Here is a 27,606-nt window from a genome sequence, read left to right on the forward strand (position 1 = left end):
TTTCTTTCCGATTAATTGTATTGGAGTTGTATTTATTTCAGTTGGGTAAAAGCTACTGTGTTAAATCCCTTCCCTGATAAAGAAAAGGGTATTTCTTGCCTGTATGCCGCTTTGATTTTCTTAAGTGTATATAATGCCTAGAAAAAAAAACCTTGAAGGCCTGAAGTCCCTTTTGAATATATCCTCTTTAGAAAATTATCTCAAAAATTATAACTGTATATTTCTTTATATAATACAAAGATAAGCTGCAGAAGAGAAAAACACACTTTTAGAATCCAAGTGTAAAAAAATTCTGAAGTAAACCAAACCATTTCTGCTTCTCCCTTTGCATCATTTATCTACATCTGCAATATTCTTGCTTTTGACATACTCCCTTCCAGCTCCCGAATCATGTTTTCCATTTTTCTGCAATGTCATTTACCTGATGCTATGGTGATGCGATAGACTTAAATGTATAGCTCTCACTGTGGTTCTCAGTGCTGTTTATTGGTGAAAATATTTCAATGATAGCTGTTGCCTTTGGCTGTTTGGTGTTTGTTCAGAGGAATGTTGTCTTGTTCTACACCATTCAAACTTATTCTCACGCTATCTCTGCCATCTCCAGTCTTTTTCAGAAGGGTAATCGGTCTAGCAACCTAACTTATTTTTCAGAAACATGATTTAAAAGCCTCAGTAAGATGAATGTCATAAAATGAGCAGTGTTAGATCATCTTTGTTTACTTCAGTCTGGGGCAGTTATTTTCTGGTTTGCCACTTATGGCCAATCAGAAAGGATTGTCTTGAGTGCCCTTAGCTTTCAAATACGTATCGTGGTTCAATGTTATTGTAAACTTTTCAGTAGCTGGTAGCAATACCATGAAAATCTGTGTAAAAGACTGAGTCGAGTTGTTACCTTTCCCTAATCTGTTGCTGTGGGGGAGAGGCCTACATGCATACACTAATTCTCTGGTTTTGATTGCAGCCGGAAGAGCTGAGAGAAATCATAGAGAAGACGAGGGAAATGGAACAGAACAATGGCCACTACTTCGATACAGCAATTGTGAATTCTGATCTTGATAAGGCGTATCAGGAGTTACTTCGGTTAATAAACAAACTTGACACAGAACCCCAGTGGGTGCCCTCTACCTGGCTACGATGAGAGAGCAATTCCAAGGGACAAATGGACTTCAGCCTAGTAATCTTTCCAAGGAGATGGTGTGTAGGTCTGCCCAATTCTAGTATAAACGCGTGCGAGCTCTAGACCTCAGTGGCTGCATCCTTTGCCAGTGAAATTGCGTATTATTGAAAAAATACGCTAATCAGCTTGTGAGCCAATTTAACTGATCTGAAGATTGTCCAGATTTTCTTTCTCTGTGGTCTAGAAATGGAGACCTTGTCAGTACTATATTCTAAAGCTTTAGATAGATTTTTCTAGCAACTACTTTTATACATAAATCCACCTTTTTTTACCTAGAATCACCCTTATGAAATCAAAGATTTTAAGTGTGTGTGTGTGTATATATAGTCCATGCTGTCACATAGTTATAAATATGAATGTTATTTAACACTTAACTTAATGACTTTGTGGGACATGATGGTAGTTCAGGAGCATAATTCTACAGATCATTGGGCAGAGAAATAATCTACACATGAAAAACGTTAATATTAATGAGAATTCTCTCCTCTTCAAAAAATACACAGAATGAAGATGCCGCTCTAGTCTGGAGCTGCCCTGTGAGGCTTGAGTTAATGTTTTAATTCTCAAACATTCCACTTTCTAATAGCACTGTAATTGGAAAATGTGTATAATGTAAATATTTCAATCCTTGTGTCTTTTTAGTCAGACTTTTTAAATCAGATTTGACTGCACATTAATTTTAGGTCCAATCAAAGATGAATATTGTATTGATCTTTTAGATGCGATATTTTTATGGAATTTTCTTTAAAACATATTGACTGATTGGAGCCGCTGTTTTCCACAGATCTGTAGAGATATTTAGAAAGGCAGAGGTTATATTTTTGTGAAAATTATATAGTTATAAGACATGCTGCTTAAAAGTCAGCTTAAGTTCTCATGTTTTATAACAGAATACTGACTAAAATAGACTAATGTGCTGAACATTGGAAGATAGTGGGGTTTTTTAATCTCTGCAAATGGTTCATCTTGTGGCTGTTGGTCTAATGGATAACTAACTGGAATTAAAATAGCTGAATGTAGCTACTGTGTTATAAATGAGTATTGTAATTCACTAGCCAACACATTGTCCTGCATTTGCTCAGTACTGCAGTGAAAGTATGTGTACAACACTGGTAACTGACTGAGAAGTCACAAGAAAGGGGAATATTTCTAATGGTTAAAACAAACAAAAAAACTTGAAACAAGTGAACAAAAGGCAAACTCTGTATCCTAGCGTGTTCTGCAAAGCAGATCAGAACATCTCCGCGTCCTCAAATGATTCTGAGCTGTGAAGGTTTAACTACTAAGGCTATGCATCTGCAGTAGGGCTGTTCTATCGCTGAAGCTAACTGAATAATAGTATCTTGGCTGTTTTGGTTTTGGGTAGCACAAAGAACCTTGACTGTGATCTCTCTTAATTTTAGCAATAGTGTTTCTTTGTTCCCACAGGTAAAACACTGGAGTTCCGTCAATGTGTAGTTCACTCCTGTCTGATGTTGAAGGATGAAAAAGTAGTTGATTTTTTCCATTCTGTCTTGCATATAGTCGTTCTTCAAATGTTAATGGAACAAATTCACACCCATAGTTAAATAGAGAGCTCAAAGTATACAGCAGATATAAAGAAATTGTCAGATAACTATCCTAGTTACTGAACTAACATTCAGTACATTTTTTTGTATGGAGAAATGGAAGTATAGAGTGCATTCCTGTCTTGTTATAAAGCAAAATTATTTGCTGGTTTAATTAGTATTTAGGGCTGAAAAGCAATTAAGCAATTAGTGGGGATAAGTAATGACCCTTCAGAAAGAAAAGGGGTTGGAAACTTTAATATCTTTAGTTCAATTCAGTGTTAGAAATAATAATGTGCTAGCTGTTGGCCCAAGGGCTGGATATTCAAAATAATTGCTTTTTGCCTCACATTGCAGGCACGTTCTCAGTTTAATCTATAGTTTATGACAACTACAATGTTCAGGTATATTGGATAGTCAGTGTTTCATAGATGACAAAATATGTATCAATTCTACCCTTTTTTTTTTAAGAAAGATGATTGTAGATCAATTAGGCTTTTTGATATTGACTATTTCATAGTCGGACAAGAAGGTGGAAAGTAAAATGTGTTCGTTGAGGGTAACCTAGCTCAGCTACATAGGTACTGTCCACATTCTTGCAGTCAGAATCAGCTCAAGATGGTTGCTGAACCCCCTTAGGTATTCAGTGTTCACAGGCAGTGTCAGTCACAGTAAATCATGCCATTAATGTATTTGATTAATGTTTGTCTCCCCAGTTTTTCTGCGATGGTGTACAGAAGCTGTTTTTATACAAATAAGCTTTTGAATGTAGACTTAAAGAATGTTGCTTGAAGTTCAGCTCTACTCTCTTAATTCCCAAGGCACACAGTACTCGCTGACATCCATGTAGGGAGGTGCTATAGTTTATAACCAATGTTAGCTTTGTCTCCTGCTTAAAGGAAAGGCTTGAGCAGCACTGAGAAATGTACCTGGCTGTCCATCTGCTGCCAGTTTGGACCAGAAACTACCTTGTCTAAGAAATTATTCTGCCATGAAGAATGTGTGTTAATTCCCTTGAGAGTAAAAGAGACTATGCAAACTTCAGTGGTGAAACTCTTCATCCTTATCCCAGGCTTTGTAGCGAGCTGTAACAGACTGAAATGAGGGTATCGGCATTTTTACCAGTCCAGATTTAATTAAAAATAAATATTAGCTGAATTGCATAAAAGAATTTTTGAATGTAATTATATGTGACTTTTTAAAATATAAGATAGGGGGGTTTCATGCCTTAAATGATTAAGGTAACTTCACTGAGACCTGTGGTTAGCCCCACATTGTACTTTTATACATGTATCTGCACTCTGTATTTTGAGACATCATGAACTGCACACTAATGTAAAAATGTAAAATATTTCTAGATTTAAAGTAAATCACTGTACAATTTTACTTCTTGTAGTGGATCTTGGGAGTCTTCTTTCTGCCATTTTGCTGAATGTGTGAAAGATGCTGTGACCCATCAGTGCCCTAGAAGACGTTCTCTGTTCCTTCTGACACCATGTGTCCAGTGGGAGAGGTAACAACACGTCCTCAGATCGACAGTTTCTCTCTTTCAAGCTGGACCTGCATCTTACAACAGAGTATGGACTTATTATTCAGCTGTGCTGCCTTCAGCTTCAAAAGAGAAAAGAAGTGGCCTTGTGCTTCGTACAATTATAAAATTACTTTTTAAAGGCGTTAGTAGAAATTCACTTCCTTGCACTTACCCTGCATCTGCAGTTAAGTGCTGGGTCATGTTTAAAACAAGATGCTTACCTTGAAGAGACTAGTAGTACTAGAAACAATGAGCTAGTATTACTGCTAATGGCATGTGTTCAGTTTGCCAGTTGCAAACCAATGTCTTTAGGAAAACAGCCTTGCAAACTGAGTAGCATTCAGTGAGAGCCTGCTTATCAGCCATTCTCCCAGACTCCCCTGATCTGCAAAGGATGTGAAGAATCACAGCAAGGATGGACTACTGTACATTCAACCCTGCTTTGCTTGCCAGCCTACTGGTTGCAATGAAGATTGGGAGCAACGTGTAGCTGGATAGTTGAGAAGAGTTTCTATGTGTTTGTGTCAGGAGGGAGCCACTTCTCCTTGGTTACTTATCTAAAGCAGTAAAGGTCAAGTGAATGTGGGCACAGGCTCAAAAGCGATGTGCCCAGTGCGGATTCTAAGTTGGGGGCAGGGGATGAAGCGAAGGTTTTTATTTTGAAATCAACATGACAAGCTTTTAAGACCACCATCTTCTAGCAACTTGAGCCAGACACCAGATACTGAACGCTTAAAATTTTTACTTGTTTCTAGCACAGACAGTACACAAGTTGGCAGAACCTCTAATGAAAACTGTAGATGTTTGAGGCCAATGGTAACAATCGTGCAACAAAAATAAATCACAGAAGACTGTGGATTTCATCAACAGGTTAGAAAGCTAGAGTTGCCTTTACTGACATTTGAGTTCAGCTGTGCGAAGACCTGCCTTAGGCAAATTGAATGTTAATACTTCAGCAGTAAAGAACATTACATGCATCTCCCTCCCTAAATAACATTTTCCTCTGCTTGGGCTAGGAAGGGGAGCAATTAAAGACTAGGCAAATCCAGAGCCATCCTGCAAAAACCACAGCTATGGACAGTCCTTCCTACTAAGTGAAGAAACAGGCTGAACATGCAATAGAAGGCTTTCCTGATAGTAAAGCACCTGACTCATCTCTCCTTTTCCTCCTATGCTGCAGTCAAGTTCCTAGGTTTCTAATCTCCCAGGAGAAATCCACAATCCATTCAACTCAAGACTTACACACCAACTGAGAAGCCACCTAAGTATCATTGAGGCAATATGTCCTGAATTATATTGCAAATGGATGTTCTGTATTCTGGGTCCCCTGCTCCATATACAACTACTGTGCTGGGTTACTCAAAGAGAAGGTCTTCATCCTTCTCTTCTGCTAAGAGATTGGCTGGTTCACGTTCCCCACCAGCAGCCCTCCGCAGCTCCCGTTCTTTCTCAGATTTTTCTTTCAATACTTTTTTCTTTTCCTGGATCTTCTTTAACCTGTGAAGAGAAATGTGGTTTATCCGTGAAACAAATATGTTTTCATAAAACAGGCTAGCAGCAAAGATGCCATACAACTTGGATATGATAAAGCTGCCTGGAGAAGTTCCCCAGAAAACGAAAACTGTAACAAATGGCAAAAGGCTTTTATTGCTAGCTGCTGCCGTTGAAAAACTTCATCTCTGCAGATTAACTCATTTCTTCATCCAAACTATAAATTATATTCTTGACCTTAAACACTGTATTATACTACTCTGCTTGTCTTTAATGAAGTTAATTCTCCTTTAATTCATTTCAGGTTTGACATTTTTGCTTCAGGTAGCCCAGAACACCGACCTCTATGGCAGAGGTGTCCTTAAAGCAGAACACCTCAGTGTACTGTATCCCGTCATTCCCTCTGGATGAATGATAATGACAGCTATGTACAACCTAGTGGTAGGGATTCATTTGTAACTTTCAGACAAATAATTGCAGATCTCCACGCGCCCACCTCTGGAAACTCAATGTGCAGTAAGAACCAGGTCATGCTTAACAGTGTTTGCTGCCAGATACGGTGAATAGTTACCGTAAGTCCCTTCTGAGGAGTGGTCTATTTGAGGAAAAGAGATCGGTCTAGTCTTGTTTTAGATATCTACCTGTAGAATTCCTCTCGTTCTCGTTCATCCAATTCTGTGATGATGTAAGAAAGAGTACGCTCAATCCTGGGAATAATCACTAAAAAAATAGAAATAAGGAAGTTGGACCACTGTTATATTAGCCAGGAAGTTATCTAATGCACCGCACAGATGGTTGTTTAAAGTCAATCCAGTAATTCTTTTGGCTAGGGGAAATTTACATGTCTTTCATGGAAGGTTCTCTCTTTCATTATGGACAAGTACACAAAATTGTTTTCTTCAGTAAGTCCAGAACTAAACTAGGACTCTGAACATCACAGAATCTCCCATAGCACGTTCTTTTGAAAGATGCAATGGAATCGGTAAGCACTGATCCCTGATTATTTGTTAAGGTCCTTCTTCCCCATGGAAGTGGTTAAAAAAAATCCTGCAAGAGGTGGGCAAGATTTGAATTAAAACTATGTTCTTCTATTACATTGTTTCAGAAACTTCTGTTCAATACAGCACTTTTACTCACAGAATTATGATCTCGGTTTGAAAAAGCCATCATGAAAACAAATATTCAAATATAACACAAGGGAAGCGGTAAGACATTAAACAAAGCTTTAACATCCAACTAGGCAAGCTATGTGTCAGAATCACTTTTCAAAAAGAGAAAGCTGTTATCAGCACTACCAAAGTTATGTGGAAAGCTGCAGAGGAAACCTTTTCTACAGTCAAATTTGCAGAGTGATAAGCTACAGATAAGGCCTGCACATTCAAAGGAACAAGTCTATGAAAAAAAGTACTGAAAAGAACGGTTTAGAATCAGGTACTGAAATAAGTTATTGCTTACATACAAAGATGATTAAATCCAAGCTATCAACAACTCGGGAACTTGAAATAATCAAAGCACCCTGGATACTGCAGCAATACTGTGCATAGGTAGTACTTAAGAAATTGCAAGAAACAAATTTACAAACAAGAACGTGAAGGATAAGGAATTCAGATGAAAGAAAAATACCAGAGTATTGACATTAGGACTGTTCCATTTCCTGTAACACAAACCTGAATAGGTTACCAAGATTTCTCTCTAGATGCTTACTCTGCGATCCCATCCAAAACCAACAAAAAAACTCACCAGCTCTCCACTGGACACCACCATTACAGTTTTAAAAGCTATTATGCTAGCTGTTAGAACATCTTAACACATAGAAACATCCTGTCTTTTGTTTCTAGTCAAGAGACTTGACCAGATAAGTCGAAGTCACTAGCAGAGACTCCAGAAGGTGTTCGTGAAATCTTTGTTCTATAGGTTCTCAGTACAACTTCCTGATTAGTTTCCCACGTTTGCATATTCATTTATCTCTGTGTACACCAGTCCATTCTACTGGGCTTTTAATTTTTGTTCTTACTTGCAATATGCTTCATTGCAATGCTTTCTGAAGAGTTCTTGAACTGGTTAGAAATCCTACTAACAAGAAAGCAGTCAAAAGAAGAGTGGTTTCTATGACCCTGCTCCTCATCTTGCATGGAGACAGAAAAATATTATGCATCCCAAATGGAAGAATACTCACCATGTTCAATTGCATTCACACGTCTGTTTGTTATTTTAATGGCTTCATCCAAAGTAACAAAGGATGTCTGATGGAATGGGATTAAATAATTAATACATAACAAGACAAATTCAGCATTTCCATCAATTCTATACACCAAACCAAATAGCACTTGAAAGCCAAAGCCAAGTCTGTAATGCAGCTTTACAGACTACGTTCTTGATAGAAGCAGAATTTTTTCTACTAATGTCAGTAGCATGCTGAACACTGCGCGTTAGCAGTTACAGATACCAATTCCCCAAAGAAAGTTTCTTCTTAGCATTAAGGAATAAGGACTTCTTTGAAGCGGTAATATAACTCTGTTTTATGGCTGGAAAAGGTTTTCAAACTTTGTACAGCACCGGGACTAAAGGAGTATAGTACAGCTCAAAGTATTAAGCTACAATCACTGAGACTACATTACTTTCATTTCAGAACAGTGAGAAACCAACGATCCCCTTCTTTTTTTCCTCCCACCAACCTGTAAGGAGGCCAGTTCCACAAGCAGCTCCACCGCTTTGGCATAGTTCCTCTTCAGCTTAGCCAGCTGTTCTCCACCTCTGGCCAAGCCAGTCAGCTCATAGCCTGGGGGAAAAAAAAAAATCATCAAATCATATTTGTTGCTATTGCTACTACGGTGTTTTCTTACTAGATAAAAATTAGTACTTGACAAACTACAGGGATACAGACAGCTCAACAAGTGACAAGCTAAAGTCATTGCCCATTAACAAATTGTCTTTTTAGTGGTTTACGTTACTACAGATCGTTGTTGTGCATGTCCACAGTAAGACCTACCAGTCTCAAAACCTGGTAATTCAAGACAAGCCTTCTCCTCATCTGCAAAGCTCACTTATTTAGGAAATTAAAATCCACTCTAGTCCCTAATAATCTCTCCATGTCACAAGAACAGGACAAAGCATCATAGAGGAAGTAAGTACACCTATGCTTATGATGTAAACTGACTTATCAGCAAGACGTGACATGACAAGTATTTTTGTGTTAGCATAGAATAGCCGTAAGTACAAGATAGAAAATACTTGTTTTGTACTTACTGTCCCCTCCTTCCTGGTAATGCTCAAAAACTGGCAAGGTTACACCTGACAAAAGTGAACAAGAATGTGTGTAAGAGACATAAAGATTAGGTTATATCATATAATTATATATAGTTATAGATTTATTAAGTACAACTCACTTTTACCCCATTTGCTTCTAATACATTATGTAAGCTCAGAAGCTTTGTTTCCAAAAATCTTTCTACATAGCTTGGAACCGTTAAGTCATGCTGGTTCTAACATCTTAATATGGAACTTCAGAATTGTACTGAGATCACAGAGATCTAGACACATGAAAAATTCAGGGAAGTATTCTGGTTTGTTCAGTGTTCAGTTTTATTATGTTTCTGGTTAATAATGTATTCCCTGTGCTTAAGGAATATTTTAAGCATTCAATCCTGATTTATCTTTCTTGTTTTCTTCATAGACAATTAGTGATGTTTAATTTCCTGAAACTTGTTTAGTTTTTGATACTTAATTTCCTGATCTATTTTTCAGTAAAGCTCTACGGAAGTTATGCTTTGTCCGAAGATCTAGAAATTTAACTGCAGTTTACGCACACTCGTTTAATTTTATGAGAGGTAAATAACTAAATATAAAAATTATATGCTGTATGTGAAAAAAACAGCAAATTACAAGTGTTCCTACTGTTAGATGAACAGGAGAAATAAAGAGGAGGAGACTGTGTTTGGATACATTCCTGTGTATTTCAGAGTCTCCTCCCACAATTCCCTTAAGATTTGAAATACTCGTAGTCTGGAAAAGAGTCACCTGCTACATTGTCTTTTTTAGCTCTGATCTTGACTTGAGCTTTGTTCACATTTTGGATCACGGTGGTACTGTAAGGAAGAAAACATACATCTTAATCAGGAAAGCTGAAGTGGTTCATTAAGTCATCATTATATACAAGATGAAGTAGTTATCAAACAGCCGTAAAGATTTGGAAATTGTTTTCAGCTTGGTTCACTGCAGAGACTTCGAAGCTAATGCAGAAGCTTTGAAAGAAATAGGTTTCTAGCAATGTCTGGAAATGTAAAAGATGCAGAGTCTGTGAAATGTAACTTTAGAAACGTCTTAGACCAAGTATAGAAAGCACAGCTAAAAACTAGGCAGTTATCCGGCAAATTGCTTTAAAATATTTTAATAACATTGAGTCTAATCAACCTGTGAGACTTTTTTCCCCAATAAAAGTGAAGGAATTTCAAAGCTTTAATGCAGGCCAAGGCCACAACATTTTGTTCATTTGAATTTGTATGTTTGTTCTTTCAGAACATCTATGAGTTTGTTTACCCACTAACTCTATGATATTAACAAACTTAAGCTTGTACAACAATTCATCTTGAAGAATTCTAAAGTGTCTTAAGGTCTTCCAAGAACAGGTCACCATAGCCAACTCTTCTATTCAAGTACAGTTTGCTTACAGGGTGGAATCTGACTATTGTTTATAGCTAAACACTGCGACTGGTTAGGACAGGAAACAGCACCATATCCAAATGAAAGGGCAAAAAGACTTTTCTCCAGCAGCACACAGATTACTACTGTGTCTGATCACTTAGTTCTTCCCCATTAATTGCTAGTACCATCAGCTGAATCATTAATACTTCCCCAACTTTATTCCACAAGATCTACGCACATTTGAATGAATTACACAAACACCCTAGTTAGAAGTGTAATTTATTAAAATACAACTTAAAAATATCCTACTGGAGGAAAAAGATTTGTTTCCCCTCTCACATACAGCCCTCACTAGCCCTAGTGAGCCAAGAGGTCAATGAGACAGGAGGTTAGAACAATTAGTAAAATTTCTGTATGACTTACTGTGAGAAAACAACACACATTACATCTGACCCTCAAATTCACAAGAAAGATCAATATAATAAGTAGTCTAATAGTCTGCTCTAAATTCTTGTTTCCCTACATTTTAGATTCTAAGCTGCAAAAAGCAACACCTTCCCAAATCAAGGATTTGAACATAAAAGTAAATTCTGTTAATCTTTCCACTTTGTTTAGCTTCCAATGGAGTATACATTTTCATCATGCAAATTATTTCTCTCCTGCAGTGATGTCTCCCACCTTTACCTAATGGAATTCAGTTCATCCTGTCCCACCTTGTCCACTGTCTTTTTTTTTTCCTTTTTAAAGCGCATTTAAGATTTTTACTTTTTTTCCAAAAGAGAAATCAACAAGTTGTTGATCGCTCTTTCCCATGGGCAGGACATCCACAAGATCAGCAATCCTCACCTGAAATCTCCTGCTGTAAACTTTGCCTCAGCAAGTGAAAAGGCAGCTTCTCTCATCACCTCACCCATCAGCATCTTAGTCTGTTTAAAAAAAAGAAAAAAAAAAGGGCAGCAAATACAAGGCACATCATTACTCCTTTTTCAGGATAAATAAATAACAGCATAAAGAGAAGAATGAGAAATGTAAGAGAGTGAGAAAGTCCTGTATTTGTAGCTTACTCTCAAACTGCAAATTGTAATTCCCAGGTGACTGGCAAAAGAAGAAACATTTCAGCTGTTTCACTGACCCAGTGCAGAACTCACAGAACCGGCAAAAGACTTGTCTGTCTGCATAATCCTAAAATTCTACTACATGGGGGTTAAATCACAACAATAAAGCGGCTCAGTAAGAAAACACTCTTACTTCATATTTGTGAATTTTCATATTCAGCTTTGTGAAGCTGAACTCGCCTCCTACTCCATTTTTTCCCAATTTTTACACATTTGAAGCCCTTATAGCTAAAAAGCATGCTATTGAGAAGAAGCAAGAGCCTTTGTGCATTAGTCTATAGGAAACAAGATACAGAGTGCCCAGAGCTTGTCTACAAAGCGCTACTGCTAACCATGGATATCATAGCAGCTGCAGCCAAAACAGTGCAACTAAAACCCATCTAGTATGGTAGAACCGAGCAAGCCACGTTAGGCTCTACTGAGTATCTTAGATTTGTCATTCATGTTGCAAAGGAAGAAGCAGGACTCGGTGTTTCTTCGTAAAGGAACAAATTCCATCTGGACAAAACTTGTGCTTTCCAGTCTACCTACTCATGCAGGAAACATTATAGATCTGCAGTATCCTCTCAAGCCAGAAAAAGCAACAGAAATGGGGATATAGAACATGTTAAATCTACTCCTAAAGTATTTGGCAGCATCAGAGCAAATTCCCTGTAGTGTAGAAGAGATGATAGGAAATTTGGGACACAAAAGAAAGCAGAGCCTAGGACTGGCTGGAAAGAGGTGAAGAATATTAACTCTTACAAAATTTCTATATCATTGCAGCCAGAAAAAACATAATTCTGCTCATCTGTCCTCAGTAGCCTCACTCACAAAAAACAGGTTATCCACAAAGTTGTCCTACATTCCAGCCTACCTAATGAAGTTAGCAGAACAGGAATGCACAACTGATAGAACAGACAGATTTCAAATAAGGTGAGCCAAACAGAGGAAAATTCTAATTTACCTACCTCAATAATTTTCTTAAGGATCTGCCTGAATCGAAGTGTCAAAGCATCAGATTTTTTCTTCAAGAGGTTACGACCTGTTTGGGCTCCTTTCAAACGAGCCTTCATGATGGTCTGAGCCCTGTTAAACAGAGGAATAAATAAAAATGTCCTGCGTCGTCCGAAGAGACTAGGAAAAAACTTACACAAAGTTTTCTGACATGGGCATGACTGAAACTATGAAGCAATCAAGAAACACCAATGCAGTAAAACAGGATGGCCACTTCAGGATAGAATTTTATATTCCCATTTACATAGGAATTTATTATATTGATCCCCATCATTAATGAGAATTACAAGATTATTATCTGCGAAGTCAAAGATCATGGAAAATTGACACGTCATTTTTCAGCACTTCCATAATAGGAAGTAAGTTTTCATTTTTCTTGATGACTTATAAATTACCAGAAATGCACCAGAAATCAAACTACCCCAAAAGCCCACCACCAGTGTGACACTGGTACTGCTTTTAAGCTCTTTTACTGCTATGTCATCTTCTCAAAATCAGACAACACAGCAAATACTTCATGTGATCATAACTGTTGTTGCTGTGTTCTGATTTCACAGAGCAACAAGATACAGCAGTCGTATATTCTGGTTTAAAGAAAGTCAGAAAGTACAATGATTCCGTATCTTCATATGCTGCACAGGAGATTTACAAGCTATTTAAGACAATCAGAAGTAGCATCAGTTGAAAAGGGTTATTGGTAAGCTAGCTGTAGCATTGTATATCCTTTACTTCCAGTAGCACCCTTACAGGTTTCTCACACAGAATTAGGAACTGAAGAAGAATCCAAACCTTGCTTCCCTCTCTGCTGGGAAGCATATTGTAATTTCAAGAATCTTTTTGATTTAAGTTAACTAGAATAGCAGGAGCTACACTACAAAAACCGCAAGCCGTGCTAACTTAAGCTACCACTTTGTACATGCAGCCACTACACACAAAGGTCAATACTCAAGTCAACTCTATGTGAAGAGAAGCCTTATACACTTCCTCTCTGACCTTGGAAAATGTAAGCATAATTATTAAGATTCTATGTACAGAATGGAATCCATTACTTTCCACATCTACTGGCATGTGATGAGAATAGCTCCATTAAAAGCTACCAAATACTTATAACTGAAAAGCACAAATACTTTCTGAACGTTTATGATTAAGAAAAAAAAAACCAAAACAACAAAGTCAAAGAGTAAAAAGGCAGCTTTACTTTCACAACAAGCAGGTCTCTGTCACTACCTTGAACTAACTTGTTTGCTCTGTTCACCACCTGCCAGAGACTGGCTGACCTTCTAGTTCAAGCAAGATTTCACAGGCTCTGAGAGCCCATTAAACAAAGTCTTGTTTACTGTCAAGGAGACTGAGCAGCTTCTGTAATTGACCATATCCAGTACAGAAGAGGCTCATACCAGCAAGCCACTCATAAAAATAAAAAAGCAAAACAAAAAAAGCCCAAACCTGGTGAAATTCTGTTCTGTCAGTTAACAAAAAAAAAAACAACAACTGTTGCAGAGGCAGGCCATCTTTATTTTACCATCCTAACTTACATTCCTATCAAAACATCAGCCACATTATTGGTCTATCACCTCATTTGAAACAGGGCTTGTATATATTAAGCCTTTGTGCATCATCATCTTCTTGCCACAATGACATATCAGCCCACAAAACCAGATACCTTTTAAAAGTGATTGACCTGCCTCCTCTTTGAACATGTAAACTGAATGAAAAGAGCACTACTGAAGAGCAGGAGTGAGACCAGTGACTAAGTATATGCAATAATTTATTTCTGAACTAAGTTTCAAAACACAACCTTTACCATGCAATGTATTAATCTTTCTATATAAACTTATTTCATATGTCCTGGGCTCCTGCATGAGAATAATTATTATTTTACATTTGAGGTTTTCTGTCCTGCAAGGCACCTTTTTATAAAGACTACATCCAGGCACCAACCCGATTTTATGCAAGAAGATCTGAAACAGCCTTTCACCTTAGGGCAGAGTTTTTCAGTCCGGGGGGTTCCGAAGAGAAACTGAACAGCACTATTAAAACAGCAATTTTATTAGTAGATCAGTTTCAATTGCTTGCGTTCGTTCCAATGTTGGCAACTTTCTAAGCCTCGTCAGGAGACATCTGATTTCATGACAAATAGTTTGCTGTCAGGATCTGGAAAATTACTTGACTGTCCACTGCACTTCACGCATTTTACTTCCTTATTCTTTTTTAACACTTTATGGCCACCCTCTTGTACAGCAGTATTTTCTGTTGAAAAGCGAAGCGAAGCTAAGCTATGGTTCGATTTGTGCATTTTTTCTTATACATATATTCTGCCAATTGCTCTTTTAAAAATACAGGTTTGTGCAATTGCATGATTTTAAGTAGCCCCCCCCCACTGGAAGCCGCTGGCTTCTTGGTGCTGGGCCCTGCAATAGCCCTCCGATGGGCGACAGAGCCCACGCTGAGCCTGAAAAGGGCAAGTGAAGCGAAGATCCAACTGCAGCCTTCAGGTGCTCATCAAGGCGCTGTGCACAAGGCCCGGAGGCAGACCCCCCTCGCAGGCGCAGGGCACCGGGGGCAGCAGCCGACGCGCCACCAACAAAACGACTTCCAGCGCCGGAGCCCAGACGGGAAGGGGAGCCCAGCGCGCCCCCGCCTCGGCGCCCCCCAGGGCTGCCCCGGGCTCGGCCCCAGCCCCCGCCGCTCCCGCCTCGGCGCCAGCCCGCCCCCGCGGCCGCGCTCGGGGCACGAGCCAGGCCGGGCCGCCGCCCGGGGCCCGCTCACCCCGCCGGGGCCGCGCGGGGGTGGCCCAGGAGCCGCTCGCCCCTCAGCCGGCGCGGCGGAGGCAGGGGCGGCGGCCGGCCCGCTGCGCCCCCTCAGCCCGCCCTCACGCCCGGCCCGGCCCGGCCCGGCCCGGCCCGGCGGACACTCACATCCGCGAGGGGAAGATCTCGATGCGGTCCTTGCCCGACATGGTGGCGGCGGGGGCTGGCGGGGCGCGGGGCGGCGGGGCCCGCTCCGGCTGTCACCGCTGTCACCGCCGCCGCCCTCACGTGACGCGGCCCCGCTGTCCCCGCCCCCGCGCGAGGCGGCGCCCCGGCGGAGAGAGCACCCGGATGCCGGCGCGGCCCCGCCCCGCGAGTCCCTTGTGGTCACGTGCCCCCCGCGACGGGAAGGAAGTGACGTAATTGGCTCCCGGGTCCGTTTGTGGCACCCGGAGGTCTCTGACTCTGTCCGCCCGCGTTGCTCTCAGCGCCCTGTCCCGAGAGGGCGCTCTAGCAAAGGGCGGCCTTCTGCCTCGACGTTGAGACTCTATGCTCCTGAGGGGGCGCGGGGCTGGCCTATCGCGCGCGGAGGAGCGGGGGCAGGGCGGGCTGGCGCCTGCGCAGTGGGGCGGCGGTGGCCGGCGCACGCTGAGGCAGGAGCGGGAGCAGGAGCAGCGTCAGACTCCGGGCCGCGAGCGCACAGCGGGACCCCTCGGACGGTGCCAGGTAACGGGTGCGCCGCCGCCGCACAGCCGGGCCGCGCCTCCTCCTGGCTGGCGCCGCTGCGGGCACGCCGTGCCGGGAGGGGACTCGGCGCGGCTGAGGGCTGGGCCCCGGCGCTTGGGCCCGGGCGGGGAGGGACCGGCGCGGCAGCTGCGAGCTTCCCAGGCCGCGGGGCCGCGCTCCCCCGGGGGCCGGCCCAGTTCTCGCCCTCACCGTGCCGGAGATGGGCCCTTCCCGGCCCGGCAGCGGGTGTCGGCCGCCCTGGGGACCGCTTCCCTTCCCTGGTGCTGTGGCTGTCGTTGGGCATCGCTTGCGTCAGCGACGCCCCAGCGGCCGGAGGAGTCGCTGGTCAGAAGTGACTCCATTTTCGCCAGTTTCCACAGAGACTTGTGCGGCCCTGGGGACTTAAACCTTTGCTGGGGCGTTTCGAATGTCTTGGAAAGATGATTTCCAGCGTTGGCGCTGTGGGCACCGTGCTGCTCCTGAGAGGCTTCCCACAGAAGGCCGAAATAAAAAGCTTGTGTCTATGGAGAGCAGTAAAATAATCTGTGTGCAGAGCAGTGTTTGTCCATCCTCCCTTGCTGGGGTTTGTTGCTTTGCAATGTATCTTTATTCTCTGTCTCATAAGTAGACACGTAGGATTGAGCTGAACTGCATTAAGTGGACTAGAAAACTGAACTGTGAAGTTTTTATTTTTAATCTTGGAGTTCTTTGTTCAGCTTCAAATTATATGAGGTGATATGAAACCTTTAGAGGAGTGTTTTTGTAATCCTTTACTAGTTTGTATTTCCCCTTTCTGAAAGTAAAGAATGGAAATAAGGGTGGACACAGTCTTGTGAATTGTATGGCCATGAGTACGTAGCGCTTGGCGTTACCATCTTACTCTCTAAATTCTCATATAGCTAGAAAGCATTAGCACTGCTGTAAAGATCAAAAGTAAAACTTCAAAATGGTAATTACAGGAAACCTTCTGAAGGAGTGATGCATGTGACTCAGTGTCTTAGGCTCCTACTTCGGTAGGAAGCTTTCTGTGTGAAACTTCTAGGCATAGATAAAAGGAATTGAACTAACCGGGTGAGTGATGAGTATGAGGATTCATCATCAGGAAAATGAAGAGGTTTAAGTGTTCCTTCTTATCACTACATGATTATGAAGCGTTAGTTTTGTACTTGTTTTGAATCTATAGTGAAAGAATCCTGGGTGTGTTTTTCAGGGTTTTTTTCCCTGCTGACTGGCAATACGGTGCGGGGTGCTTTTTTTCTTTTTTTAGTGCTTCATTCATGTCAGGCTAGTTCTGTCTTCTGTTCTGATTATTGCCCTTGCTTTCTTTGCTGACAGGTGGCCTCTGAAGCAGGTCTTAGAGGATTATTCCAAACATCTTGTGCTGAGTTTAGAAAGTCATCTTCTGGAGTACAGAGGCTGCTCCTTCTCAGTACTACAGAAGCTTCACTCTACCTCTTACTTTCTCAGTCTCTCACCTGCTGCCTTATTATGTGCATACAGATACCTTTGTGAGCACTGCAGGCTGCTTCTCTCCCATGTCCTCCTGTTAAAATCTGACTTAAAATTTTACACAACCTCATGAACTTAGATGAATGCAAGGTGTGCAGTGCCACCTTTTCACCACTTGAAGTCTCTTCTCTACCATGTGCTATGGATAGGTAGTGTGGCAGTTGAGGTGGCGAATAAAGTCTGGGTAGCAAGCTTTTTCTACTTTAATGCAAAAAAGTTAGCATCTTAGCAAATGGTTGTGGTAATACTAAAATACTAGTTAATTTATTGTTTAATTTCTATTAAACCAAAGTATGAATTGCACAAGCCTTGTCCTAATTTGCCTTTTTTGTACCAGTGTTCCTTTCTATTCTCACCAGTCCTTACTTGTTTTTTACCATGCTTGTAGGAGAAGTCAGTGATGTACTATGAAATAAAATCTTTGTTTCTTTCTGCTCAAATTCCAGAATGCCAGGACTAAGCTGTAGATTCTACCAGCATAAATTTCCAGAGGTGGAAGATGTAGTGATGGTCAATGTTCGGTCCATTGCTGAAATGGGAGCCTATGTCAGCCTGCTGGAGTACAACAACATTGAAGGCATGATCCTTCTCAGTGAGCTATCCAGAAGACGTATTCGTTCCATAAACAAACTCATCCGCATTGGGAGGAATGAATGTGTCGTGGTCATAAGAGTTGACAAAGAGAAAGGTATTTGAGGATATTTTGGGCTATATCAAGAGTGAATTCATAGAGAGAAATGCAGATAAACTTCAGTATTCATTGGGTTTGCCAGGAGTTCTTTTTTTTTTTTTTTAGGCACTTAAGCAAAATAGACCATCATCATGCCATCTGATATTTATGATCATTCTTCCATTCCTCTCTGTCCTTTGGGAATTGGGTTAATGAAGGTCAATCACGTCAGTAAAGATTTGCTTAAGTAGGTCCCCACCAGTTCAATGTTTGGTCAACAAACTATAGTGAAGTGGAATTTTCTTTTGATATCTATGTAGATTTTCTAAGTCCTAACTGAAGAGAAGGATCATCTGTTGCAGTGATTAAAAATCTAAATGGTGAACATCTAATGCTCACAGTCCATCCTGTGCATTAACAAGTCTTGAACCTTTGCTATAAAATAGATGACATGTATGTAATTGTTGTACCACATGAATTCTGTAGAAGGTTACAAGTTGAGATTGTACAGGCAACTTTGTCTTTTCCTGTCTTCTGAATGTTTGAATCTTTTATTATAAAGGGTTATATTCTAAATATATTTTCTATTTAGAACATGTTGGATTTTGATAATACAGTTCCATGCAATCTTTAAAATCTATATCCAGGTATAAGGAAATAATGAAAATAAACACTGAGCACATCTTTCAGAAACCTGACTGTTGGTATGATGTTTCTCAAGTAATATGCTTTTCTAGGATACTTCTGAAACTGCAGTTAACTCTGAGATTGAGTAATGAATGAGAGGATAAGAAAAAGCAGAGAGGAAAGACACACAAGAAGAAACTTATTTCAGATAAATCGAATTTAATACCCTAGTTTGGATCTTGATTTGATCAAATTCATAAAGGTTTTGTTTTGTTGCTTTCTGTAGCTACAGGTAGAGAGAGCGTAGGCAAGGGGCAAATCCTGAGCCTGAGCGTTTGTTCTTTATGCTTTTCTTCTGAAGCAGTTAGACATAGTTTGCACAATGCCTGACACTTTCAAAATGGTTTTCCCCAATAGGTTATATTGACTTGTCAAAAAGAAGAGTTTCTCCAGAAGAGGCAATCAAATGTGAAGACAAATTCACAAAATCAAAGACTGTAAGTTGCTTTGCTAGAGTCAGGCACCGTGTGTTGCCAGTTTCTTTCCTGAGCAACCAAAATGCACAGACATAAGATAATATGAAAATAAAGTGTTGTTCTCATTTATTAAGCATACTCTGATTCTCATTTGCCCATGCAAATATATATAATCAGCTCATCTGTCCATGAGTGCTCTGGTAAGCTGCTTCTTAATCAGTAGATCACGTAATATATCAGTTGAAAATCTGTGGTGTAAAGGGGGAAGTTTAAATGATTAGAAATCCAAAAGCATATGCTGGTTTAGCACTCTGTGGACAGATTTTACAGAAAAGGCGTGCAAGTAGTTTAAGGCATCAACTCCCACCCTTACTACTGTGTGGTCTTATGCTTCTGAGTAGAACGCTTACCATTAAATATTACTTTGATTCTAACTTTTTTTTCTTTGTATGCAAATACACTGTTTAACAACTTGATAATACTTTTTGTTTCCATGAGAGAATAATTTTATCTTCATAACTACACAGCAAAGGTTTAGATTAATAAAGTGGTTTTGATATTTTATAAGTTCCTAGAACTCAATATGTAATTTATTGCTAAATATAGGGAAGGATTGTAAGACACTTTATCACTGATATTTTTTATTGTTGATTTGCATCAACAATTTTCGTTGTGGACTTTGATCTGCAGGACTCAATTTTATGCTGTACAAACTCATAGTAAGAGTCAGGCAGAGAGAGAGTGTGAGACTGGATAAGTGGGGGGGTGTTTTGGTTTTTTTTAATACCCTTTTTGTGTTCAAGGTTTACAGCATCCTTCGTCATGTTGCCGAAGTCTTGGAGTACACTAAGGATGAGCAGCTTGAGAGTCTGTTCCAGAGAACTGCCTGGGTATTTGATGACAAGTACAAAAGACCAGGATATGGCGCTTATGATGCATTCAAGCATGCAGTCTCGTAAGGGCACCTTTTCTACTTCTAGGGGTTTCTTTCATAATTGCAGAGAAGTATTTCCTGGAATAGATCCATCATAATGTTCTTTTGGGCTTTTGTTTTGTTTGTTTTCTTTTCCGGAGTCCGTATGTAGAATGTACTGGTCAAGTAAACCTAGTAAATTTTGACATCAGTCTTCCAGTTGCTTATTGTAGGTTTCTCTGTCTTATTGCTTTCTTCAAGTTCCCGGTGCTTTTGAGAAAGGCGGCTTAGAGTTGACTTGGTTTTATCCATCTTCGAGAGTGCCACTCCATGTATGTCAGTTTTTTAAAAGTAGTAATTGAATGTGATGTGGAGAAATACTAAGGCACTTGGTGAATAATATAAGAGAAACATGTAATTACAAACACTGGCGAGATTTCTGTTGCTATAGTTGAGCCTGTGACATTTCTAACAGAAGAAGCAGCACTGATCTTGGTTTGTCTGTCAGAATTTACCTGTTCTTGGTCCCAAGCAGGTGTTACCCAACATACCTAGCTCTGTGTCTGAAGATATTTCTGCTCACAGCTGTCACTCTTCCACTGCACAGGCAGAATTTTTCTTTTTTAAATGCAACAAGCTGGCTTGTTACTTCTCTACACTTCCCAACTTAAAGAATGGGAATGGGATCATGAACTTAAAATGGACTTACGAACAGAAAGAGTTGGAAATTGTGATGCTAAGGGAGTATGCACTGAGATAGATTGCTCTTTTTTATTTTAATTTTTTAATGAAGTCTGGTATTTTAATTTGCTTTCAGAATTAACCTATTTGGCTCCCCTCTAAAGATTCTACCATGAAATTGGCAATCCAAAAATAGATTTCTTAATAAACATTTCCAATGTTACTCTTTTATAGCACATAAGCCTATGAGTGATGAACTCGAGTTGAACACTAGATGGCAGTAATAAAATTTTAGAAATTGTGTTGACTTAAAGAAGCAGGGCACTTGGTAGCATTTTGATTAACTTAAAACCATCTCGGTGGTTTTGGGGAAGAGACAATGTGTATCTTCATTTGACCGAATGTGCTCTGTTTCATAGAATAGTAATTATTTTCTAATGGTAGCAGATTTACTAGTAAAGGGCAAATCTGGGCACATTGCTGCAGAAGGAATTCCAGATCATTCTGTAACTGATAATTAGTCATGTTTTCATCAGTAATGCCTTAAGATTTCTGACAATGGACTGCAACTTTTATTTGTTCCCGTTGTGCTACTACATAAAGCTATAATGGTTGAACAGAAAAATGTGGATGTTGCTGCCTTCCTATGCTTGCTGAAGTGCGTTCTGGAGGCTTAGCGTGTCCTCTAAGAATTTGACTTGCTATTTCTTTCTTAGTACTGAGGATTAGTGTTTTGGGGTTTCACACAGCAGGATACCGGTGGCAAACTTTAAAGTATATTTACCATCTGATCAGTAAAACTTAAACATGCAGGACCCATTTGTTGAATGGCTACCAAATGCTTGTGAAAGTAACTTGAAGATTTAACAGAATAGATTGTAAATGAAGAAACAGAATTTGCACGTCCAATAAATCAGTTCTGCCATATGGGTTCATGTTTTTTACGTGTACAAACTGTCATGTTTCTGGGTTCTGTTTGCTTATGTTTGGCCCTTCTACTGTATATACAGAGTATATAAAATCATGAAAGATAACGTTTTAATAGCAGCAGAGACCAATTTCCAATATTGCCTCTGGTTTTTGGGCCATTTTAGTTCATGTTTGCCTGCTAGTAGTATTGTAGGTGATCTGGTATTGCTTTTCAGAGAACTGCAACTCCTGTCTCTGAAGAACAGGAACAATTTTTGTGAGGAGCTTTTTGGTTATGGTTTCTGTTTGAGATATATTTTGGATAAAATTGATACAGCAATAAAGAGAATTGACACCACTTTTCAAACAAGAGCTGCTAATTTATATGGATAAACAGCAGAGGAGTTTGCCTCTCTGATCTCCGGATTTTACACTATTAGCTTGTGATCTAAAAAACCTTTATTCTTTCTTTAGCCCAGAATGTAGCCAGCAGATAAGTATCTGTCTGTGATCCAGTCACTGTTAAAAAGGAATACAGAATAACATGGGATGAGTATAGGTTACTTTGTAGAACGACAAAAGTCTTGCGTTTGAATGAAACACTAAAATAATTCAAAAACCTCAGATTCATCATGGATTCTCTTTCATGTGATATGGTATGGGTTTATCCTCACATTGGAGGGAACATAAATACCAAGCAACTATATATTTTTCTCACTCTGTGTATCACGTACAAATGGAGCTGGACAGAAGTAATTTCTTTTCTTAAAAAAAAAAAAAAAAGGTAATAATTCAGATCTTTCCTTGCAGGAACAGATTGAGTAAACTACTTTTCTGCTTTGTTGCTAAATGCTTCCAATAGAAAATATTTTGGAAATAGATGTGTTTATTTTCTTCCAGTGTTTCAATGTACTCTTAAGAAATTTCCCTGTTTTCATTGCCTAGTAGATCTCTATGATTATGCATACTAGTATCGAAATAGTACCAGAAGTTAATGTTGTGTCATATTCCACTTCAGTGTAACTTCTGTAACGTTGCTTTGCTTGGCTCAGAGACCCTGCAATCCTGGATAGCCTAGATCTGACAGAGGAAGAGAGGCGTGTATTGATTGACAATATTAACAGACGTCTGACACCACAAGCAGTCAAAATCCGAGCTGGTGAGTTCTTTCCAGATATTCACTGAACATGTCTTGACACTTAAGTTAGCGTATCTTGTTGCAAACCATACATTCCATTAAAACTAGTATTGGTGGTGCTGATATTTGAGTGGAACTGTTCTTCCAGAATTAAGACACCTTAATCAAGGATTGCTTGCAAAATGCCTGTGTGGGTTCTACCTCAAAGTCCAAGGTGGTTTGGCTTTTTTTTTTTCCCCCCTGAACTGCAGATTCCTTGGGACACCAAGTACTTGTCTTAATATCTAATGCAGTCTATCATATTGCACTGACACACAATGAATTTAAATATCTTATAGTTATTACTGCATCCGCAATATTTTTTTTCATTATTCAAAGTGTTAAATTCTTTGGTTCCCTAACAGAATGATTGATCTCTATCAGCACAGCTAGGGCATATGTCTCAGCCACTTGTCCATGAACATGTGAAAATAGTTCTGACTTTGCTCTGGGTGTATTTCTAATTGGTTGATTGCAAACCATTCAGCAGGGTATGTTAGCTCAAGCCTCGCATGTCTCTAATGTATTCATAGAGTATATGAGCTGCTTTGTCTCTTATTAGCTCAGTGTGGGCAGAAAAAGCACGTAACTGTTAAAACTGTAAATCTGGTTGTACAGCTAACTGAACAGCCCAAAAGCATGCTTGCCGTTAAACAGATAGTCAATGTAGCAGTCACATTTTTTAACTAGATTGAGAAATTGCCTCTGCTCTGCAAGGGTATGCTGAAGAGCATTAGCACTTGTTGATTACCATGGAGAGAAGAAAAGATAAGCCATATCCACATGACAGTGAAGTCCGGAGAGAGTGCAAAAAGTAACATAATGAAAAATTCCTTTACCTGTTACTTTAGATCACCATGAGTTAACATAGACTTCAAAACTCTAAGTGGGATTTGATTGCCATGAAGAATGAAATTGCTGACATAAATAGCACTTCATTAGTTTTGAAAATAAAATTACTTGACGAGCATGTTCTCTTACTTCCTTCAGCTTGCCTATTTTGTTGTGATGGTCTAAGTTGTTTTTAATTTTGTCTTCAAGGCAAGCGTAGAAATTTTCCATTGGCTTGTAGTCTCATCCTGAGGCTGGCTGGGATGCTCTGCTGTGAATTTGTTTGTGATAGCTGACAATTAGCAGGTTATTGTTAATCACCTGGAAGTGAGACTAACTTCTCTGTGTAGCTTAGTCTTGCACCATTGCTACACAGGTAAAGAAATCCTTGTCTTTAGACTAATCAGGGTATTACAGATAGGACCAGCATTAGTCTATGCCTTAATTTCCAAACATCTACAAAAAGCTATAGATAACTATCGCTTTAACTATGTATTAATATAACTTACCTAAAAAAAAAAAAAAATTCCAGTGCAGCTCAAGTGATGCCTCTATTGTAATTGCTGACAGAATTCCATGACTTTATGAATGTGCTCTTTTTCAAGTTACGTTTTGCCTGATAGATCTTTTGTTTTCTCTGGTATTTATTGCTTTTATGTCTTCATCTCTCCATGTGAAATACATAATTATTCCCATTGAGTTTATTAGGTGAAGGGTGAGTGAATGTGGGTATATGATTTCATATCTTGGCTTTTCAAAGCACAATGTAAAATGTTGCACGTCTAAAGAATTTATGAAGACTTTTACCTCAACTTACAAGTCAAGAAAGAGAAATACCTTCTTCAGCTTTGGGAGCTACTGAGGCTCTCGTTGTGGATAAACATTGGTTGCTAAAAAGTTTTATTAAAGCTTAAGTTCAAAAGCTTTAAAGATTCTACAGCTCTTGGTAACTTTAAAGTCGTCTTATTTGTATTTCTCTGTCCTAGATATTGAGGTTGCCTGTTACGGGTATGAAGGCATAGATGCAGTAAAAGAAGCTTTGAGAGCAGGCTTGAACTGTTCCACAGAGAACATGCCCATTAAAGTAAGTTTCTGTCTTAATAGTGAAGTCAAAAGCAAAGTTTTCTGGTGCCTTCAGGTCCCAGTACCATGCAAGTGCAATTGTCACAATCACATAGTTGAGGCTGGGAAGCCATGTACTTGTTTTCTGATTCTTCTCTAGCAGGTATGTAACACACTTTCTTTCAGCTGTGTGCTGCCAGTTGTTTCTATGACTGTGCTGTGGCTTCCCAAGTTCAAGAAGCTGTATTTATTCTGTTCAATTTATTAAAGTCTAGTATTGGCACACTACATACCTACTACTCCTTTATGTAGCCTTAAGTAGGGAGCAACAAATTTTATTTTCAGATACAAGATTATGCAAGAAAAGGAATGTTTGGTCCACATGTGTTGGCATGTTGGTAGAATGGCTACTATACCCAGGCTTAGTTTTTCTCCCCAACAATTTGAGGATATTGAGTGTGTTACTGAATAAGTGTTTTCAAAAACCTTGAAAGTACTTCTGTCTTTGAAAATGGTTTCTTATAATGGTTTCCTGTAAGAAAAGGAAAAGTTTACTTATCCAGTCATCTTAAAAAAAACAAAACAAAACAAAACAAACCCATGCTGGTTGTCACAGTCTTTTAATTGTTTGAAAAATTGTGACAGGCTGTTTTACTGATCTGCAAAGTGGATATTGTCTCTGCTTAGGAATATTTGTTTAAATAAACATACTCTGTAGAAATAACTGGTGTTGATGTTGGAAATCAGACAAGCTGTGTACTTTCTTGTCTACTATTTCCATCCAAGTTGTTTATACTTCTAGAAAGCGTTTTTCTAATGGGAAAATGTTTCTTCTTCTGTGAACTGTACATTCAGAACTGTATGTACAATGCATGAATTCATTCACACTTTGCTTTTGGGATTTTTCTTTGGTTTTGTTACTGAGTTTGCTTTTTTCCTCCCCCCCCCCACCCCACAATGTGATAGATTAATCTGATAGCCCCTCCTCGTTACGTGATGACTACAACAACACTGGAGAGAACTGAAGGACTGTCTGTTCTAAATCAAGCCATGGCTGTAATTAAAGAAAAAATTGAGGAGAAGAGAGGAGTCTTTAATGTGCAGATGGAGGTAAGAACACATTATGTTCTAAAATGTATTTTTTTTTTTCTGGCAACATTTTTAAAGTGCAGCAAGATCAGTAGTGCTAGGAGAAATTTTAGCAAAAAGGTATTAAGAAACTAAAAGACCCCTAAACTTCTCTATTTCTTAAATGGCCAAAAATTCTAATTTTCCTGGTTTTTATGGTATGATTTCAGGATGTATTTTCTCTCTTGCTCTTTATGTAGAATCAGAGCCTACAAATACATACAGTCTTTCTTAATGACAGTCTACTATGTTTTCTGTTTTGTTTTTTTTTTTGTTGTTGTTTTTTTCAGCCTAAGGTAGTTACTGACACAGATGAGACTGAGCTTGCAAGGCAGTTGGAAAGACTGGAGAGGGAAAATGCTGAAGTGGATGGAGATGATGATGCTGAGGAAATGGAAGCCAAAACTGAAGACTAAATGTTCTGGGATATTTAGAAGAGAGACCATATGAAAAATTAAAGACCCCATTGCAAACACTCTGGGCTAAATGTTTCCAGTATTGAAAACTTCAAATGCAAATACTTGAAGTGTTTTACTGTTTTAAAAAGACCAATATGTGAAAGGCTCTTCTAAGTAACATTTTATGCAGCAGCTTACACAAATTGAGTCCTTTGAAGGGAAGGTGCCTATGCAAATTCAAGACACAGATCTGGCCAGAGGGAGGTTGCAACCCTGTGCTTAACATTTTCATACATAACAATTCCTAATTGGTGATTACGGCTCAGTACGTCTGTTAATGATCTTTCCTGGGAGCACGAAAACCAAGCAAGGGGAACAGTTCTATACAGAATGTATATGAGCAAATATTCAATAAATTTCTGGGCTATGTAATTCCCAAGGGTTTGGGGTTTTTTTTCCTTTTTTTTTCATGTGGCCTAGAGTGATATGAATATAGAACCTGGAAGGGTATGATCACTGGGTGACTCCCCTTTAACATTGAAAGGGCTTTCTTTTGTTTGCTTTAAATCAAGCCAAGAATGAGTGGAACAAAATGTTTTTCTTGGGAGTTTGTTGATGCAGACTTGTTTGAAACAGCATTTCCTTTGTTTTTTATCTGTGTATAGGGACTGAGAACTTGAGAACTTTGAACATATCTTGTTACCATTCCAATAAACATAGCAGATAAATGAAAAGTTACATATAGTTGCACTTTGCTCCTATAGGTGAATATAGCAGGAGCTTTAATGAACTTACTCGTACTTCAAAATAGACAGTGCTGACTTCTGAGCTCACTGCTGCATGACCTTCAGTTCTGCCTACCCTAAATCTCATTTACACAGAGCTGAGCTATTCATTCTAGAAACAACCTGTTTATCTTCTCTGAAGAAGAGAAACAAGATGTGCTTACATGTTGGGAGTATTAAAAAAAAAAAAAAAAAAAATCCTGTTTTCCTTGTCTGTGGGTACTGGAGGGGAGCATTTGTAAACATTTATATCTTTTTTCCATTGACATGTCCCATATTGCACATCTTTTTTCTTAATATTTTGTGCTGCTAGAGGAAAAATGCATGAAATATGAGGCTTTGAGCTGTAACTAGGAATTCCTCATCTTGCCCCAGTACAAACAATGTAATTGCTACCTGGTGTTGCCAGAGGAGGCATTCACAAAGGGCATACTGATTTCAGTCCGTGCTTGATCAGAGCAGTGCA

At 39.5% G+C, this 27,606-nt stretch overlaps 3 protein-coding genes across 3 annotated transcripts in view; 2 read left to right on the forward strand and 1 right to left on the reverse strand.

Moving 5' to 3' along the window:
- The window catches only part of PALS1 (protein associated with LIN7 1, MAGUK p55 family member), a 61,120-nt gene extending 56,287 nt beyond the window's left edge, over positions 1–4,833 (forward strand). The window contains exon 14 of the mRNA XM_082318812.1: positions 962–4,833. Coding sequence (XP_082174938.1) covers positions 962–1,138 — 177 coding nt within the window. The 3' untranslated portion in view covers positions 1,139–4,833. The remainder of the gene's footprint in view (positions 1–961) is intronic.
- Positions 4,834–4,982: 149 nt separating this feature from the next.
- ATP6V1D (ATPase H+ transporting V1 subunit D) lies at positions 4,983–15,551 on the reverse strand. Its single transcript, XM_082318811.1, has 9 exons — positions 15,417–15,551; positions 12,453–12,570; positions 11,234–11,313; positions 9,764–9,831; positions 8,993–9,037; positions 8,422–8,525; positions 7,923–7,989; positions 6,388–6,466; positions 4,983–5,752 (listed from the first exon to the last, which is right to left on the reverse strand). Exons 1-9 carry the CDS (start codon positions 15,455–15,457, stop codon positions 5,611–5,613), a joined length of 744 nt encoding a protein of 247 aa, XP_082174937.1. The 5' UTR covers positions 15,458–15,551; the 3' UTR covers positions 4,983–5,610.
- A 167-nt stretch (positions 15,552–15,718) lies between these two features.
- EIF2S1 (eukaryotic translation initiation factor 2 subunit alpha) lies at positions 15,719–26,787 on the forward strand. Its single transcript, XM_082316735.1, has 8 exons — positions 15,719–15,974; positions 17,930–18,171; positions 19,198–19,277; positions 20,060–20,211; positions 22,812–22,918; positions 24,754–24,851; positions 25,796–25,939; positions 26,248–26,787. The coding sequence occupies exons 2-8, from the start codon at positions 17,931–17,933 to the stop codon at positions 26,371–26,373; spliced, it is 948 nt and encodes a 315-aa protein (XP_082172861.1). The 5' UTR covers positions 15,719–15,974; position 17,930; the 3' UTR covers positions 26,374–26,787.
- Positions 26,788–27,606: the final 819 nt, after the last annotated feature.

This window comes from Platalea leucorodia (genome assembly GCF_965183815.1).
Source record: "Platalea leucorodia genome assembly, chromosome: 7".
In the NCBI taxonomy this organism is placed as follows: Eukaryota; Metazoa; Chordata; class Aves; order Pelecaniformes; family Threskiornithidae; genus Platalea; species Platalea leucorodia.

Bases quoted from the DNA above. Each gene is read 5' to 3' on its own strand.
- EIF2S1 (XM_082316735.1), top strand. From the start codon at position 17,931: ATGCCAGGACTAAGCTGTAGATTCTACCAGCATAAATTTCCAGAGGTG. The intron at 20,212-22,811 runs GTAAGGGCACCT...TGCTTGGCTCAG, and splicing joins GCATTCAAGCATGCAGTCTC to AGACCCTGCAATCCTGGATA. The intron at 22,919-24,753 runs GTGAGTTCTTTC...TCTCTGTCCTAG, and splicing joins AGCAGTCAAAATCCGAGCTG to ATATTGAGGTTGCCTGTTAC.
- ATP6V1D (XM_082318811.1), bottom strand. From the start codon at position 15,457: ATGTCGGGCAAGGACCGCATCGAGATCTTCCCCTCGCGGAT. The intron at 11,314-12,452 runs GTAGGTAAATTA...TTTTTTAAACAG, and splicing joins TCCTTAAGAAAATTATTGAG to ACTAAGATGCTGATGGGTGA. The intron at 8,526-8,992 runs GTAAGTACAAAA...TTTTTCCCCCAG, and splicing joins TTACCAGGAAGGAGGGGACA to GCTATGAGCTGACTGGCTTG.